General features: G+C 38.6%; 1 protein-coding gene across 3 annotated transcripts in view; it reads left to right on the forward strand.

Moving 5' to 3' along the window:
* The window catches only part of TRPC4AP (transient receptor potential cation channel subfamily C member 4 associated protein), a 77,910-nt gene that overhangs the window by 20,163 nt on the left and 40,088 nt on the right, over window positions 1–17,659 (forward strand). For all 3 annotated transcript variants that reach the window (XR_003793365.1, XM_029222224.1, XM_029222225.1), the window contains exons 2-6: window positions 2,940–3,068; window positions 6,110–6,226; window positions 9,084–9,141; window positions 11,108–11,163; window positions 15,195–15,323. Coding sequence is in view for 2 of the 3 variants with exons in the window: in XM_029222224.1 (XP_029078057.1) it covers window positions 2,940–3,068; window positions 6,110–6,226; window positions 9,084–9,141; window positions 11,108–11,163; window positions 15,195–15,323 (489 nt within the window). In the remaining variant the exon portion in view is untranslated. The remainder of the gene's footprint in view (window positions 1–2,939; window positions 3,069–6,109; window positions 6,227–9,083; window positions 9,142–11,107; window positions 11,164–15,194; window positions 15,324–17,659) is intronic.

Genomic DNA, 17,659 nt, shown 5'->3' on the forward strand with positions numbered 1-17,659 from the left:
TTCTCTTTTTCTTCTTTTAGTTTCTTCCTTTGTGGTTTGACGATTTTCTTTAGTGGCATGCTTATGTTCCTTTTTCTCTAGTGTTTGTGTATCTATTTTAGGTTTTGATTTGTGGTTACTATGACATTCATATATGTTGACTTTTAACTGTATTGACTTGTTTTAAACTAATAGTCATGTAAGTTAAATGCATTCTAAAAGATCTACATTTTTTTTACTCCTCTCCCTCACATTTTGTTTTTGATGTCATAGTTTTATATCTTTATGTTTATCCCTTTATTGTTTATTATAGTTACAGTTGACTTTACAATTTTTTGTCTTTTAATCTTCATATAGCTTATTTAAGTGGTTGATCCTCAGCCTTTACAATATATTTGCCTTTCAGGCTTTCACCATTAATTATGATGATAGCTGTGGAATTTTGATTAACACCCTTTATCAGATTGATTACATTGATTAGTTTTCATGTTTGACCCAACCTTGCATTCCTGACATGCATCTTGCTTTGTCTGTTGTATAATCCTTTTTACATATTGTTGGACTTGGTTTGCTGGCACAGCTGATCCTTGAACAATAGGTTTGAATTCCATGAGTCCACTTATACGTGGATTGTTTTCAATAAATACTTACTGCAGTACTACATGATCTGCGGTTCAGTCTGTGGATGTGGAACCGTTGATACAGGGCTGATTGTAAAATTCAACTGTATGGGCAGTTGTCACCCCTAACCCCCATGTTGTTCAAGGATCAGCTATTTTGCTGGGCGTTTTTGTGTTTATATTCATCAGAGATATTGTTCTATAAGTTTTCTTCTAATGTCTTTGTTTGGTTTTGGTATCAGGATAATAGTAGCCTCATAGAATGAGTTGGGACCTGTTCCCTCCTCTTCTGTTTTATGGAAGAGTCTGTGAAGTATTTGCTAATTTCTCTTTAAATGTTCAGTAGAATTTACCAGTGAAGCATCTGGACTTAGGCTTTTCTTTGTGGGTAGTTTCTTTCCTTCCTTACTTGCTCCCTCCCTCCCTTTCTTCCTTTCCTATTAAATTACTAATTTGATCTCTTTAATTGTTGTAGGTATGTCAGATTTTCTGTTTCTTCTTGAGTCAGTTTCTGTTGTTTGTGTCTTTCTGGGAGTTTGTATATTTCATCTAAGTTATGTAGTTTGTTGGCATACAGTTGCTCCTAGTACTTCCTTGTAAACCTTTTTATTTCCTTAAAATTGGTAGTATTGTCCCCTCTTTCATTCCTGAATATAGTTGAGTCAGTGTGAGTTGGTCACTGTAACTATTTTCAATATTGTTGGTTTTTCAAAGAACCAAATTTGATTTTGTTGATTATTCTCTGTTATTTTTCTTTTCTCTATATCACTTATTTTTGCAATGATCTTTTTAATTTCCTTGTGCTTGCTTTGGGTTTGGTTTATTCCTTTTTTCTCCTGGTTTCTTATTGTGGAAGATAAGATCATCTGAGATCCTCTCTCCTTTTTAATATAAATGTTTATAACTATAAATTTGTCTGTAAGCACTGCTTTTGCTGAGTCCCATGAAACCATTATCATCTTCTCTTTCTTTCCTTTCAAGGAAGGGAAAGATGTTTTTTCATAGTTCTGGGGCTTGCCTTGATTTGAGCTTGCTTGAAGTATATAAAATTTCTGATAATCATTTAGACCTACGGAAGTGGTAATTTCCTATGGTTCACCCTAATACAAATTACTTTCACAAACATCTCATTACCTCCCATTACCCCTGTATTATCTTATTTTTACAATCTAAGAAAACAAGCTCAGGAAGAATAATGGGACTTGCTCAAGGTCATAGGACTGATATGCGTCCAGATAGGCTAAGATGTTATTGAAGACGTGCATGTCCTGTAATAAATTACAGTGAACTTTTGATCTAATTGAGGGACAAGTGTACATGAAAATAATTGACTTCTGGCACCTGATAATGCTGTGTCCCCAAAGTAGACACTGCCATATTGATTAATGAACCTGTCATTAGACTAGGCTATTGCTCATGCCTTCACACATTTACTGAGTGTCTGATCTGTGTCTGGCATTCTTTGAGAGAAAGAAGGTGTGCACAATAAACACAGCTTGGTACCTACTCTGAAGGAGCTTGTGGTCTACAGGAGGGGGGGACAAATGAGCCAGTAATTATGATACAATATGATAAATGTTAGATAAGGCCCCAGACTCTTAGAAAGGAGAGAGGGGAAGGCCTATCAAGGAAAATTTCTGGTTTTTTGGCTTGCATTTAGGAGAAAGAGCTTTCTGGGTAGAAAAGACATCCAAAGATGTTCTGTGGCGGTAGAGTTCACCCTTGAACAATACAGGGGGTCGGGGCACTGACCCTCCACAGTTGAAAATTCTTGTATAGCTTTGAGTCGGCCCTCCATACCTGCAGTTTCCCTGCACCTGTGGATTCAACCAATTGTGTAGTACTGTAGTATTTACTATTGAAAAAAAATCCCATATATAAGTGGACCCACACAGTTCAAACGTGTGTTTAAGGGTCAACTGTATATGGGTGTGTGTAAATAATTACCCACCTTGCCCCGACCTTAGGTTTATTTTCTCCCCGCACAGGTGGCATACCATATATACAGGTACACAGCTCTGTAGGCAGGGGAAAAGCATGTGCAGAGAGGCACAGAGAGAGAACATGTACATCTGGAGCCTAGAGCGGGCACTGGGAAAGAGATGAAGCTAGAGAGGAAAGTAGGTAGGTGATAGAATAGGAAGGGTGTGTATCATGAGCAGGGGGCTGGACTTTTATCTTGCAGGCTGTTGGGGAACTTCTGAACGTTTCTAGAAAGACCTTTGAATTATTTGTCCTGGGTGGGTTTGGGAGCCAGCTGCTCCCTTTTGCTGTATATGCTAGTAGTTCTTTCCTCACCAGTAAACTTTTCCTCTTTTTTTTTTTTCTTTTGCGTCACAGTTCACTGAAACTTTTTTGACGGAGAGGGACAAACAGTCCAAATGGAGTGGAATTCCTCAGCTGCTCCTTAAGCTGTATGCAACCAGCCACCTCCACAGTGACTTCATTGAGTGCCAGAACATCCTCAAGGTAACTGTTAGGGGACTTGGAGGGACTGCTTTCAGGGTCTCCAGATGATACAAGATGTCTGTTTTTTTTCTCTTCTTCCGCCTACTTTTTAAAATAGTCTGTTTTTATTGCATAAGCTATAGAAAATTTGGGAAGTTCAGAAAAAGTGCAAACAAGAAAATAAAAATCACCAATAATCCCCCACCACCCAGAGATAATCACCATTAAGTTTCCTGTGTATATACTTTTGGGTTTTATTCACATTTGTTTTGTATCAGTGCTTGCTTAATTAAGGAGGCCTGTGCCCTGGGATTAGGTTACCTTCTTTTTCAACAGGATTTAAAAGATCCCATTTTGCTGAAGGTTCAAGAAGTAGCCTTGTGGCTGTTGATAATTATGACTAGCATATAAAGATGAAGGGACTGGGCCTGGTGGTTGGGAGAGGGTTGGAAAGAATGCATAGACATCTAGGGCAGTTGTTCTCAATCTTGAGTGTGTATCAGAGTCACCTGGAAGGCTTGTTAAAACAGAGTCCTGGGCCCAACCGGCAGAGTTTCTTATTTAGTAGGTCAGACTTCAGCTTGGGGAGGTGGGTCCAACTTTGAATTTAGATTACTGGCTCTAATGTAGCTAAAACCCATGCAAGTTATATTTGATCATAATGAAACGATATAATGTTTTTCAGAGGTGAAGTTCTGTTTGTTATATCGCATAAGAAGTCATTTAAAAATATAATAGGGCCAGGGGCTTCCCTGGTGGCGCAGTGGTTGAGAGTCCGCCTGCCGATGCAGGGGACATGGGTTCGTGCCCCGATCTGGGAAGATCCCACATGCCGCGGAGTGGCTGGGTCCGTGAGCCATGGCCGCTGAGCCTGCACGTCCGGAGCCTGTGCTCCGCAACGGGAGAGGCCACAGCAGTGAGAGGCCCGTGTACCACAAAAAAAAAAAATATGTATATATAATAGGGCCAAAAAGTTTAGTCTGTACCTTTGAGAAGAGACGTTTGGGACTTCCCTGGTGGTCCAGTGGTAAAGGATCCGCCTTTACCACTGGCGGGGACACGGGTTCAATCCCTGGTCAGGGAACTAAGATCCCACATGCTGCAGGGCAACTAAGCCCACTTGCCACAACTACTGAGCCCATGTGCCTCAACTAGAGAGCCTGCGTGCCTCAAACTACAGAGCCCACGTGCTCTGGAACCCGCGTGCCACAACTACAGAGCCCAGGTGCCCTGGAGCCTACGCGCCACAACTAGAGAAGAGAAAACCCGCACGCCACAACTAGAGAGAAACCTGCACACTGCAACGAAAGATCCCACGTGCCTCAACAAAGATCCTGCATGCTGCAACTAAGACCTAGCACAGCCAGAAATAAATAAATTAATTAATTAATAATAAATCTTTAAAAAAATAGAAGAGATGTTTTGTCTATACAACTTTTTTGTAAGTTGAAAATCATTCCCAAATAAAAGTTTAATTAAAAAGAAGGCATTTTGTGTTCTTGATCTTCTCACAGTCTGATTAGGATAGAAATAGTGTCTTACACTTGGTTGAAAACATTTTGCAAGGAATAAGGCATTATTTCATTTGATTCCTGCAAAATCTCTGAGATATGAGGTAGATGAAAGAGGGAAATTAATATTTTGAGTGCTTGCTATGTGATCATCATTTCTTTATGCACTCAGCAAATACTTATTTGAAATGTACTGTGTACCAGGCATATTTAATTTTTATGATAACTCTGTGAGATGGGTGGTATTAGTTTATTAGTCCAAAATACTTTGATGGCAGGTAACAGTAACCCACTCAGATTAGCGAAAAAGATCTTTTATTGTCTCACATAATCGGAAAGCACAGATGTGAACTGAGGGGCCAAATAGAGTTAGGCTGTCCATTTCTTATCTTGACATCTGTGTGTGGCCTCATGTTCCTCCACAGAAGTAGGGCTGTTGCCTGAGGAAGAGAAAAGGAGATACTGAGCAGGCAAATCCAGATGTCTTCTCTGTTCCCTTTTTCAGTTGGGAAAACAGACTCAGCATAACCTGCCCAAAGTCACGTGGCTATTATTGCTGTGAGCCCAGATTTGTCTTATTCCTGAAACCAGTTTCCATTGTACCATGTTGCCAGCAGAATTACATTCTAGTTTTATAAATGAGAGAAATGAAACCCAGAGAAAGTAGTTCAGTCACTTACTAATTACGTGATCTTGTACAACTTTGTGATTTTGTTTTTCACCTGTAAAACTACACTCACTTCACTGAATTGTTTTAAAGATTAAATGGGCTAAAGTATAGAAACCCAGTGCTTGGCATATAATAGGTTATCCATAAGAGAGGGTTCTGCTTTTTCTTTTTGTTTTTTTTGCTTTTTCTTGATGTGTGGTACCTGGACCAACATCAGCATCACTTGGAGACTTATTATAAATGCACATTGTCAGGCCCCACCCCAGACCTATTAAATCAGAAACTGCAGGTGGGACCCAGCAGTCTGGGTTTTAACAAGCCCTTCAGATGATTCTGATGCTCATCACTGTGTGAGAACTACTGATCTAGCCCACTGTGTTCCATCTTCCCTCGAGGTTCCTGAGAAGGGAGCATAATGAGTAGGGCCCTATTATATTCTTCCTATCCTATCTCCTGTTTCACCCCAAATAGTTCTGCTTTCTTTTGTAAGCACAGACTCAGGAGCCAGACTTCCTAGGTTTAAGTCCTGACTCTGTCACATACCCTGTATGACATTGACAACTTCTTTGTATCTCAGTCTCCTTATCTGTAAAATTGGGCTGATAAATTACTATTATATCATTGGGTTGTGAGGATTAAAATAGGTAATAGATGAAGTATTTAGAACCATGCCTGGTACATAATAAGCATTTAATAAGTTAGCTATTACTACTATTACAACAACTTTTATTGTATCAGCTTTTCTGTAAGATTTTTTTTTATGGTTCATTGTCTTTGACCTCATGGGAGTTCAAGTTGTGACTAAAATGCAAACTGGTGTTTTGGTGTCTGGTTTGTGTTGGATGCTAAACTGAATGTCTTTCTGTATCCTTTTTCACTAGGAAATTTCTCCTCTTCTCTCCATGGAGGCTATGGCATTTGTTACTGAAGAGAGGAAACTTACCCAAGAAACCACTTATCCAAATACTTATATTTTTGATTTGTTTGGAGGTGTTGATGTAAGTTGTTGTTTATTATTACTACTGCTACTTAATGGCTTGGGAATTTAACTCTTGAAATGGGAGGTAGGAAACATTTTACAATTTATAGCAAACATTTCAGAATTTTCATCTTTTTTTATGATTTTTAAAAAATTTTTACTGAGTTATAATTTACATACCATACAGTTCACTTGCTTTACTTGTACAATTCAATGATTTTTGGTGTATTTACAGAGTTACAGAGTAACTATCACTACAGACATAGTTTTTTATTTTTGGCCACGTGGCATGTGGGATCTTCCCCAGCCAGGGATTGAACCCACACCTCCTGCATTGGAAGGTGGAGTCTTAACCGCTGGACCCCCAGGGAAGTCCCCAGAATTTTCATCTTTAGAAGCTCGGTGGTATTCACATATATTGAAGCACCAAAGCTTTTACACTGGAATAATTGATTTATGTAAATTGATCTGGTGGCGCAGTGGTTAGGAATTCGCCTCCCAGTGCAGGGCTTGTTCCCTGGTCAGGAAACTAGATTCCACATGCATGCCGCAACTAAGACCCGGCACAACCAAAAATAAATAAATTAATTAAATTAATAAAATTGTAAAATATATATATATATATATCCCCTTTTTTTTAAGGTACAAAGTAACAGGTATGTCTCTCTGGGACTTCCCTGGTGGTCCAGTGGTTAAGAGTCCACATTCCCAGTGCAGGGTGCCCAGGTTCAATCCCTGGTCGGGGAACTAGATCCCGCATGCTGCAATGAAGATCCCGCATGTGGCAGCTAAGACCCAGTGCAGCCAAATAAATAAATTTATAAAAAAAAAAAGAAAAAAAATGGAGATCTGCATAAATTAAATGACTTCAGGGACTAGGATGAACTGGAGAGTGCATGCCTGCTTTTATGGGGAAATGGCTTCCATTCCTATTGACCTTTGCCCTCAGGGATGTAGGAAATCTAGATTCTTATGTAGAATCTTCCAGCCTTTCAGTAGATGTAGACCACATGAATTATGTCTGTGGCCCAGGTAAGATCCATCACTTGGCATTCAGGGACTTCTAATTTATTCATTGACATAGTCCATCCTCTATTTGAAGAGAATTTATTTTAAATATAATAACCTATGCAGATGAATATCTTATACTTTTCTTGGATGACTGTGAAAAGTGGGGCATCTCTTTTCAAAAGCATTTGTGTAGTATGCCTCAAAACCTTAAAGATCATTATTCATTTTGCCCTCTTGTTTCCATTTATGTGAATCTCTCATGAAGACGTAAGTCAAAATGAGATAAGGCTTTGTATACAAAGATGCTTAGTGTGGCTTTATATATAATAGTTAAAAGTATTCATCAGGAGGAAGGTAGTTCTTGTTTTCTATAAGGTCAATGGTGATCTCGTTGATATTCTCTGTTATTTTCTGTTCTCTGCTAAATTAGTTTCCATTCTAATCCTTATTACTTTTCTTCTGCTTGCTTTGGCTTTGTGTTGCACCTCTTTTTCCAGTGAATTGAAGTGAAAGATTAGGTTATTGGTTTGAGATAATTCCCTTTTTCTTCTTTTAAGCGAAATTTATTTTTTGCATTTTTATTGAAGTATAGTTGTTGTACAATATAGTGATTCACAATTTTTAAAGGTTCTGCTTTGTTTATAGTTATTGTAAAATATTGGCTGTATCCCCCGTGTTGTACAATACATCCTTGTAGGCTATCTTAGACTTACTAGTTTGTACCTCCCACTCTCCCACCTTTATATTGCCCCCCCCCCCCGACTGGTAACCACTAGTTTGTTCTCTGTATCTGTGAGTCTGCTTCTTTTTTATTATAGTCACTATTGTGTTTTACTTTTTTAGATTCCACATACAAGTGATATACAGTGTTTGTCTTTCTCTGTCTGACTTATTTCATTTAGCATAATGTCCTCCAAGTCCATCCATGTTGCTGCAGATGGCAAAATTTCATTCTTTTTTATGGCTGAGTAGTATTCCTGTGTGTGTGTGTGTGTGTGTGTGTGTGTGTGTATTCCATGTGTGCTTGAGTAGAATGTGTATTCTGCTGTTGCTGGTCAGAATGCTTTATAGCTGTCAGAGCTTGTTGGTTTACAGTGTTCAAGTCTTCTGTATTTTTGGTATTACTTCATTGTCTATCCATTATTGAAAGTAGGGTATTATCCAGCTATTATTTTTGAATTGTCTCCTTCAGTTCTGTTAGCTTTTGCTTCATGTATTTTGAGGTTCTGTTGTTAGATGCATATATGTTTATAATTGTTATACCGTCCCGATGGATTGACCCTTTTATCATTATAAACTGTCCTTTGTTTCAACAGAATGGGTTTTTAAATGCATATTTATTGTAAACAGTTTAAACAGAATTATGTGTTGTATTAAAAGTATGAAAAATGAATGCATATACTCCCCAGCCCCCTGTAGAAATCAGTATTAACAGTTTATGGTATACCTTTTGTGATTCTTTTTATAAACTTATGTTTATAAAAAGAACACAAATATTCTAAAAGCAAAAGAGGAATCATAGTGAAAATGTTCTGCAGCTTTTAAAAAATTAAAGCCACGTTGGACCCCAGAGATTAACTAATCTAACATTCTTATTTTTAAAAATGAGAGCCAAGGCCATGGAGGGACACTGACTTGCCCGAGTTTACATGGGGAATAGGTGGCTGAGCTGCAACTAGAACCCAGGTTTCCTGACTCTTGGTACAGTGCTCATTTCCCTGAACTTCACTGCCTTCTGCCTGTGTTGGAACCAAGAGGGTCTTGCAGTACCCTGACAGATATTTGGGCCATGAGTTGTCATGGCAAAGACTGTTTTGTAAGTTGTGCTTTGAATTTTGAAGCTTTTATCCAATTTTTTTTTATAGCTCCTTGTAGAAATTCTTATGAGGCCTACAATCTCTATTCGGGGACAGAAACTGAAAAGTAAGTATACTTATCAGCCACTGGTACTCATTTCCTAACCTCCTGTTATGATGGTAATTCCCAGGAGTTTCTCTTCTTTCCCTTCCTAACTCTTAACAATGAGGACATGCCTTATGTTCGGCTGTAGGACACTCTCCGCCCCTAACTAAGCAGCTCTCTTTATTTTATACTTGGTAGAAATATAAGTCTAGTGCTTTAAAAGAAAAAGTGTGAAAATTACTGGGCTAAAAGAATTGCATCTTTGTAGTTTCTAATAGTCCTTGGTTTCAGCTTTTATGTTTTCTTTGCAAATTCTTATTTCTCATATAGTTAATTGAGAGAGTAAGGAAAAGCCTGGTAAGATCATTTGTTTTATTTTTTTAATTATTGTCTTGTTTTTGTTGTTATAAAAGTGATATAAGCTCTTTGTGAAAAGTTCAGTCATTACCAGAATGTGTAATTTATTTGTGCTTAGGGTAGCACATTATTTCTTGGACTGGGTGGTAGGTATATGGGTATTATTCTATTATTATTCTCTATAACTTACACATGTTGCAAATATTATTCTTAGGTAGTCAGTTGATAATTTAAAAAAATGAGTAAGTACACTTACTTTGGCATTAAAAGCCAGAGATCAGTTAACATCTGATGAATGCTCTACTACAAATATCACTTTTTTTTTAACTAAAAACTTTTCCTCCCAACATCAACATGACATATTATGTAAGGCCTTGTTTGTATGTGTAGTAGTGGTTAAGAGGATTCATATTCATCTTTTATGTCGCAGCTTTGTATCCTATCTAAATTGGTCTTCATGTCCTCTACCCTCATAGCAGGTAGCATCTTGTAATTACTTGTTGGTGTACTTATTTATTCTCTCTTCCCCCACTAGATTTATAAGTTCCATGAGGCTTTGTCTTTTTTTTTTTTTTTTTTTCGCTAACCACTGTATATTCTGTATCTGCTCTAGAGTGGATGCTGAATAAATATTAGATGAATGAGTGAATTCCAGTTCCCTTTGAAAATGAAAGGTCTAGAAGTACTGAGATATACTGATTTGGTGTTCCAGCCTGCTCTGAAGTCATGAAATAAATAAACCAAAAAGCCCCCATAGGTTGAAAAGTGGTGATGAGGGTTACAGGACATCTGCATTGTCTCAAGATTATGTCAGATAACCCTTCTGGTCAAGCTAGCTTGGCAGGGCTGCCCACTGGGATCTTGGAGGGAAGCCTAACATTTTAGAGTTTGTGGCAGCATAGGAATTAATGCAAACAGTTTTTAAAAATAAAAGTAATGCCAAACAAAACACTTTACCCATGGTTCATACTCAATTTTATCATCTCCCAGTTTTGAGGACTTGAAAATTTAGTTTCCTTTTTGTCGTACTCTCCTGTTCCTGCTCACAGAGAAGTAACTAGTTCTTTATTGGTACCCAACGTAAATAACAACAGAACAAAACACATTGAGTCTGTAGTAAAAATGACATCCTTGTTTGCTGCTAGTAGAATTTTCAGTGGAAATTTACAACATCAATCCAATTACTTTGGATTCTCGTAATTCTGCTTTTGGAAATGTATCTTAGGGAACCAGTTCAACACAAGCATAAAAGGACTATATGTTATGTTGTTTATTTCTAGCCTATTTAAATAGCAAAATTTTTAAAACCCTGGATATAATTCTAATCAAGCTATAAAGGAACATGGCTTACTAAGTGATAACACCACAACAGGTTGAAATTATAAAGACTGTGGAACATAATAAGCATAATACTATATCAAACCAAAAAGCAGTGTACAAATTGGTTTGTAGGCTCTGATGCAGGCACCATGAAACTCTTTGGTGAATAAGGACTGGAAGGAGGTATGCTAAAAGGAAAATAATCATCTTGGAGGGGATTATGAGGAACAATTCTGTGTTCAAAAATTTAATTCTGTTACACTATCTTTCCAATGAGAAAAATAACCAGTTATTCCCCTTTCACTTTCAGTAAGTGATGAAATGTCCAAGGACTGTTTGAGCATCTTGTATAATACCTGTGTCTGTGTAAGTATCCCTGCCATCAGGGCCTCATTTTTCTCCCTGCCACATCTGCAGTGCTCGAGGAGGGAAGATTTGAATGGGGTGGTAGACATGACAGCTATCTTCAGACATTGGAGAATTGGACTGATATGTGCCTGAGAACCATAACCAACAGGTAGAAATTATGGATGGCAAAATTTCATATTAATTGAGCCATGGCTGCTTCAGCAGGTACTGAACTCCTCTAGCCCTGGAGGTGTCCAAGCACAGACTGAACAAAAAACTTGTTAAATGGATGCAAGCATTGAAAGAGTGCCTGTGACCTTTTAGGATTCCTTTAAACTCTATTGTACCTACTCCTTCATTTTTATTGTTAGAAAACAAAACAAGAACCAGAAGACCCACCATGTGTTGATCAGGACACCCAACTAGGTTGATCACTGAGTGGGAAAGAATGGTGAATAAAAGAAGCAATTTGGTAGAAAGAGCATAGCACTTAGTGCTAGAACTTGGTTTGGGGTTCTAGCTCTTGGCTTCATGCTTATTAATTCTCCTCCCTGTGCTTTAGTTTCTTATCTTAGTAGAGTGTAGTTGGTAATCATACATCATAGGGTTGTTGTGGGATTTAAATGAGATGATAGATGTGAAAGCACTTTGTAAAGCAATATACAAATGTTAATTTTTGTAAGACCCAGTACCTGTCTTTTGGGAACATATGTGGTAAACTGTAAAGAGTGAATCAAATACAGCAGAATGAAACAAATGCTGTTGTAGAAGTGAAACCTCTATGCAATGAAAACACAAAGGAACATTTAATTCCATTTCATTTCTTGCCTCATTCAAACAAAGATTTCGGGCATCGTTAGGAGTATGTAAGGTCTACCAATATTATAAATTTAGAAGTAGGTATCCAGGAATTGGGCTGAACATAAAATCATCTGTATCGCGGATGGGGTACAAATTTGGGTTTAAGTTGATATCGTATATTAACGCATATATTTGGAACCTAGAAAAATTGTACAGATGAACTGGTTTGCAGGGCAGAAATAGAGACACAGATGTAGAGAACTAATGTATGGACACCACGGGGGGAAAGTGGCGGGCGGGGTGGTGGTGGTGGAATGAATTGGGAGATTGGGATTGACATGTATACACTAATATGTGTAAAATGGATAACTAATAAGAACCTGCTGTATAAAAAAAAATTCAAAAAATAAATAAAACAGAAGCAATATTGTAACAAATTCAATAAACACTTTAAAAATGGTCCACATCAAAAAAAAAAAAGAATAATGCTACTATGAACATTTGTTCATATGTGTAAACTTGACTGAGCTAAGGGACGCCCAGATATCTGGTTAAACATTTTTTTTCTGGGCGTGTCTGTGAGGGTGTCTCTGGAAGAGATTAGCATTTGAATCAGTAGATGCCCTCACCAATGTGGGTGACCACCATCCAATCCATTGAGGCCCTGAATAGAGCAAAAAGGTGGGGAGGTTGGGCGAATTCACTCTCTGCCTGAGCTGAGACATCCGTCTTCCCCTGCCCTCGGACTTGGAGTTCCTGGTTCTTGGGCCTTTGGCTCCAACAGGGACTTACACTGTTGGTTCTGATTCTCAGGCCTTCCGTTTCTGACTGAATTTCATCACCAGTTTTCCTGGTTCTCCAACTTGCAGATGGCATATCAAGGGACTTCTCAGCCTCCATTTAAAAAAAAAGTTTGGGTTTAAGCTTCTTAGCAACCAACACAAATAGGGAAATATGTTTCAACACTTAACGCAAAGTTCAGCATCCATAACATTGCTATGCAACAGAAATATAACACTTAGGTTATTTTATTTTACCTTTAGGAATAGCATATTTATTAGTTCAGGATTGATATCTTTTTTTTTTTGGCTGCGTTGGGTCTTCGTTGCTGTGCGCGGGCTTTCTCTAGTTGGGTTGAGCAGGGGCTACTCTTGGTTGTGGTGCGTGTGCTTCTCACTGCGGTGCCTTCTCGTTGCAGAGCACAGGCTCTAGGCGCATGGGCTTCAGTAGTTGTGGCACGTGAGCTCAGTAGTTGTGGCTCACGGGCTCCAGAACGCAGGCTCAGCAGTTCTGGCGCGTGGGCTTAGTTGCTCTGCAGCATGTGGGATCTTCCTGGACCAGGGCTCGAACCCGTGTCCCCAGCATTGGCAGGCGGACTCTCAACCACTGCGCCACCAGGGAAGCTCCAGGATTGATATCTTAAGATAAAAATCAGCATCCACAAAAACCTTGACAACATAAATGATAGGCTGTTTGAATAAAAAGAATTGAAAAGGGATAATGTAAAGCTTTGGACATAACTCTAAATAAACAAATAAGAAATTAATGCTGAGGGCTTCCCTGGTGGCGCAGTGGTTGAGAGTCCGCCTGCCGATGCAGGAGACGCGGGTTCGTGCCCCGGTCTGGGAAGATCCCACATGCCGCGGAGCGGCTGCGCCCGTGAGCCATGGCCGCTGAGCCTGCGCGTCCGGAGCCTGTGCTCCGCAATGGGAGAGGCCACGGCAGTGAGAGGCCCGCGTACCAACAAAAAAAAAAAAAAAAAATTAATGCTGAGGTCCTGAGCAAGGGAGATATGTCTTAGGGGCATACAAATGAAAAATAGTTTAGGGGCCTAAACTGTCAGTAAGTTCAAAAGGATTCAGCAAAAACTATTGTCACCAAAAAGGCTAATGCAATCTTAGTGTAATAAACCTGCACTTTTAGTCACTGATTAGGCTATATATGGTATTTTGTGTTTGCTTCTGTGTATCACATTTTAAAAAGTATAAGAATGTATTATACCAGTCTCTCAAGAATATTAGAGTATAATATAAAAATACTCCAAAAACAAGTGAAATAACCCATCACCCCACCATACTTAGGTTATTTTCAATTTCCTTGTAGCCACGTTTTTTAGAAAGTAAGAAAAGAAGTAGGAAGAAATAGGTGAAGTTAATTTTAATGATGTATTTTATTTAGCACAGTGTATCAAGAATGTTATTCCAACATGTCATCAATATAAGTAATTATTAATGGGATATAATTCCTTTTTTTTTTGTATTAAGGTTTCAAAATCCAGTGTGTTTTTTACTCTCAGAGCACATCTCAGTTCAGACTAGCCACGTTTCACGGGCTCAGTAGCCACATGTAGCTAGTGGCACAGGTAAGCACAGACAGACCCGTGAGATAAAAATAAACTAATTGTTCGGGTAGTGCACAATTATTCTTGTAACTAAGGCCAGTAAGAAATTGTTCTTATAAAAAAAGATGATATATGTGTGATGTAATGACTCCATCATTGTCAGCTTCCATGTAGTTAATAGTCTTATGAGGCAGTCTTAATGAGGCTGTTCGTTAATAATGACACCTAATGTTAATAATATTCCAGCAAAACACAGTTCAGTTAAAAAAAGGAAGGAAGGGAAAGGCAAGAAAGGGAAGGAAGGAAGGAAAGGGAAAGGGAAAGAAAGAAAGAAAAGGAGAGAAAGAAAAGGAAGGAAAAAGAAAAGGAAAGCAAAGAAATAAGAAACAGAAACGTAAAGAACATAGGATGATATGGTCCAACTTTGTGCTGATCTGGCTTAAATCCAGGTTAGATGGAAACCTAGGGCTTTTAGAGTTGCAAACACCAGTGCCTCCAAGGATCAGGCAGAAAACAAGAAACGTTTGAAGTTGCCTGTTTTGGAGTGGGGACTTGTGCAAATTGTGACTAACTGGAGTAAGCATATCCTATCTGAAGACTTAAAGTCAAAATTTAAAAGGTATTGCTGGCCAAATAAAACTTGGCCTACTGGGTGCTGGCTTATAGCTCTTGATTTAGGTACTAGGTTAAAAACCTATGATGGATATTATTTAAAAACTCCTCCCCAGAAAAATACATTTGTACACAGTGTTTTATATATAGTTTTAGGGAATTAAGGGCTTAGCTAACAGTTCCTGATGTAGCGTGGAATTGCTTTTCCAGTGTCTGGAGTGGATATTTTGTCCTTCATATTTTATTTTGGGGTTATAACCTATTCTGCTTTTTCTCTTCTTCTCCCTTGCGATAGACGGAAGGGGTTACAAAGCGTTTGGCAGAAAAGAATGACTTTGTGATCTTCCTGTTTACACTGATGACGAGTAAGAAGACATTCTTACAGACAGCAACCCTCATTGAAGATATTTTGGGTGTTAAAAAGGTGAGCTGTATCCTCTAGCAGGTGAATGACCAGGTGGAGGAGAGTGCCTCAGACAGTTGGATTCTCAAACCTGAATAATGTACAGAACTCTTTTAAAGAAAAACTCTGCCATACTCCTAGTGTTAAAATTATTTTTTTGTGTTACTTAAGTATATTCACTAGGTTATACTACTTATACTAATAGATCTTAAATGATTATAAAACCTAAACAAATAGATTGAAATCAAACTAATTATAAAACTCAAACGCTCAGATTGAATTTGTGAATTTAATGTGTTAGCTAATGTTACTTTGCTGAAATCAAATTGTCCCTCAATTATTATGGTGCAAGATCTTTTTAGCATAGCTCTAATGCTGTATGCTGTATAATAACTCCATTCTCCTACCACTTTTCTATATTTGAACTGTTGTGAAGCTTTCTTGTGAGGATGTTTGACTTTCACTTATTACGTTCACCTCTATTTTTTCTCATTAGTTTTCAACAAAGTTTAATTGACACCAACATAGGAAATAACAAATACGAGCACTGAAATCCTGCCAGTTGGTCATAAGATGGACATTCAAATGATCCAGGATATGCTTTAAAAAAAAAAAACAAAAGGACTATGATCGAAGTGAAAGCACTAAATTAAATATTTGTCATCTAGAATTCACAGACCGCGCCCCCCCCCCCCCAAACAGATCTATAGGCATGTTAGAGAATCACTATATTAGATTTTTGGTGTAATGCTTGTTAGGACCTGGCTTACTTCCCCAAGTCCTTGTCCCATGCCTCCACGTCGGTTGCAGGTTTGCAGATTTCTTCCTTTTACTACTGAGGAGGTAGGAGCAGCCTCTTAGATTTTCTGTTGCAGTGAAAAGAGTACCCATGTGCATCGTGGTGACCCCAGCTTTCATTTCTGTGTTTCTGCTGGCACTTTCCCCAGGCTCTGCTTGTTATTGCCCAGGCAGAAGATGCACAAGTGACCCATTGTCTGTAGGAAAACATTGGAGATGTGTGCAGGTCCCAGACAGACCCTTTGTGCCCTTTGATGAAAAGGCTTTGTTATTTTTCCAATAATTGTATGCACCAGTGTGTGAGAAGGGGCTTCCAGGGTGGAAACTCCAGACTCCCTGGCAGTCTTAGCATAAGACTCTAGGATTCCTCCTTCATAACTTTTCCTGCTTGTCCCTCATGCCCTCTTCCTCCCTCTCATACCTTTCTGTGTTGCCAAAAATAGTGATGAGTTCTGCTAGACATTATGGGTACCTTAGTGCAGTTTGAAAGGGGGATAGACACCATAAGAAAGTGGGAACACAAGCCACAAACTGGGAAAAGATATTTGCAACCCATGCAACTAACAAAAGATTGGTATTCAGAATTTATCATGGGGAATTCTCTGGTGGTCCAGTGGTTGAGACTCCGGGCTTCCACTGCAGGGAGCATGGGTTCAATGCTTGGTCAGGGAACTAAGATCCCGCATGTAGTGTGGCACGGCCAACAAACAAACAAAAACAACCATTAAAATAACCCCCAAAACAACAACAGAATTTATCATGAATTCTTGTGAATCAGCAAGGAAAAGACAAATGGCCCAGTAGAAAAATGGGCAATGATAGGAGCAAGCATTTTACAGAGGAGAAACAAATGATCCATAAAAAGAAGATGCTTAACTTCACTGATAATCAGGAAAATGCAAATAAGACCACAGTGAGAGAGCTCGAGAATGTGTATCACTGGAAACACTTACATTACTGCTGATACCTTTTTATATCAGCAGAATATATCTATTTTGTTTTCTAGTTGAACGTGGGCATACCCTGTGACCCAGCACCTAAGGAAGCACCGACCTGAGGGCCGAGGCGTCAGTATTGTGGTCTGGGTAACCTGTAACCTATGCCCAGGCACACTCGTGGGGAAGCTCAATTCCAGAACAGTGATTCTTAGAAATAAAAGCACTAAATTGAAGCCAGGAGGGTGTGAAATGAATTCAGTGGATCTACCAGCTAAATAGAAAAGATCAAAGTGTATTGTGTAAGGGTATTGTTTAAGTTTTTGTTTCATATTTATACACATACATTCACCTGTGTATATTCACTGTGTTGTGATGGAAAATTTATTTTTTATTCTTGGACATTGTCAGAATGGTTTGGAAGCCACTGCCTCAGAAAAACTTCTGCACATGTGCATCAAGAAACACATAAGAAAGGTTATAGCATTATTGGTTAAGGGCAAAAAACTGAAACCAGGTCTCTGATCCGTCAACAGGAAAATGGATAAATGTCCTCTGTTCACACAATGGGATATTATACAATGACTATTGCTATAGGCAACAACATAGCTAAATCATAGAAAT

This window comes from Monodon monoceros, unplaced genomic scaffold, assembly GCF_005190385.1.
Source record: "Monodon monoceros isolate NGI ecotype Baffin Bay Population unplaced genomic scaffold, NGI_Narwhal_1 Super_Scaffold_13, whole genome shotgun sequence".
Lineage (NCBI taxonomy): Eukaryota > Metazoa > Chordata > Mammalia > Artiodactyla > Monodontidae > Monodon > Monodon monoceros.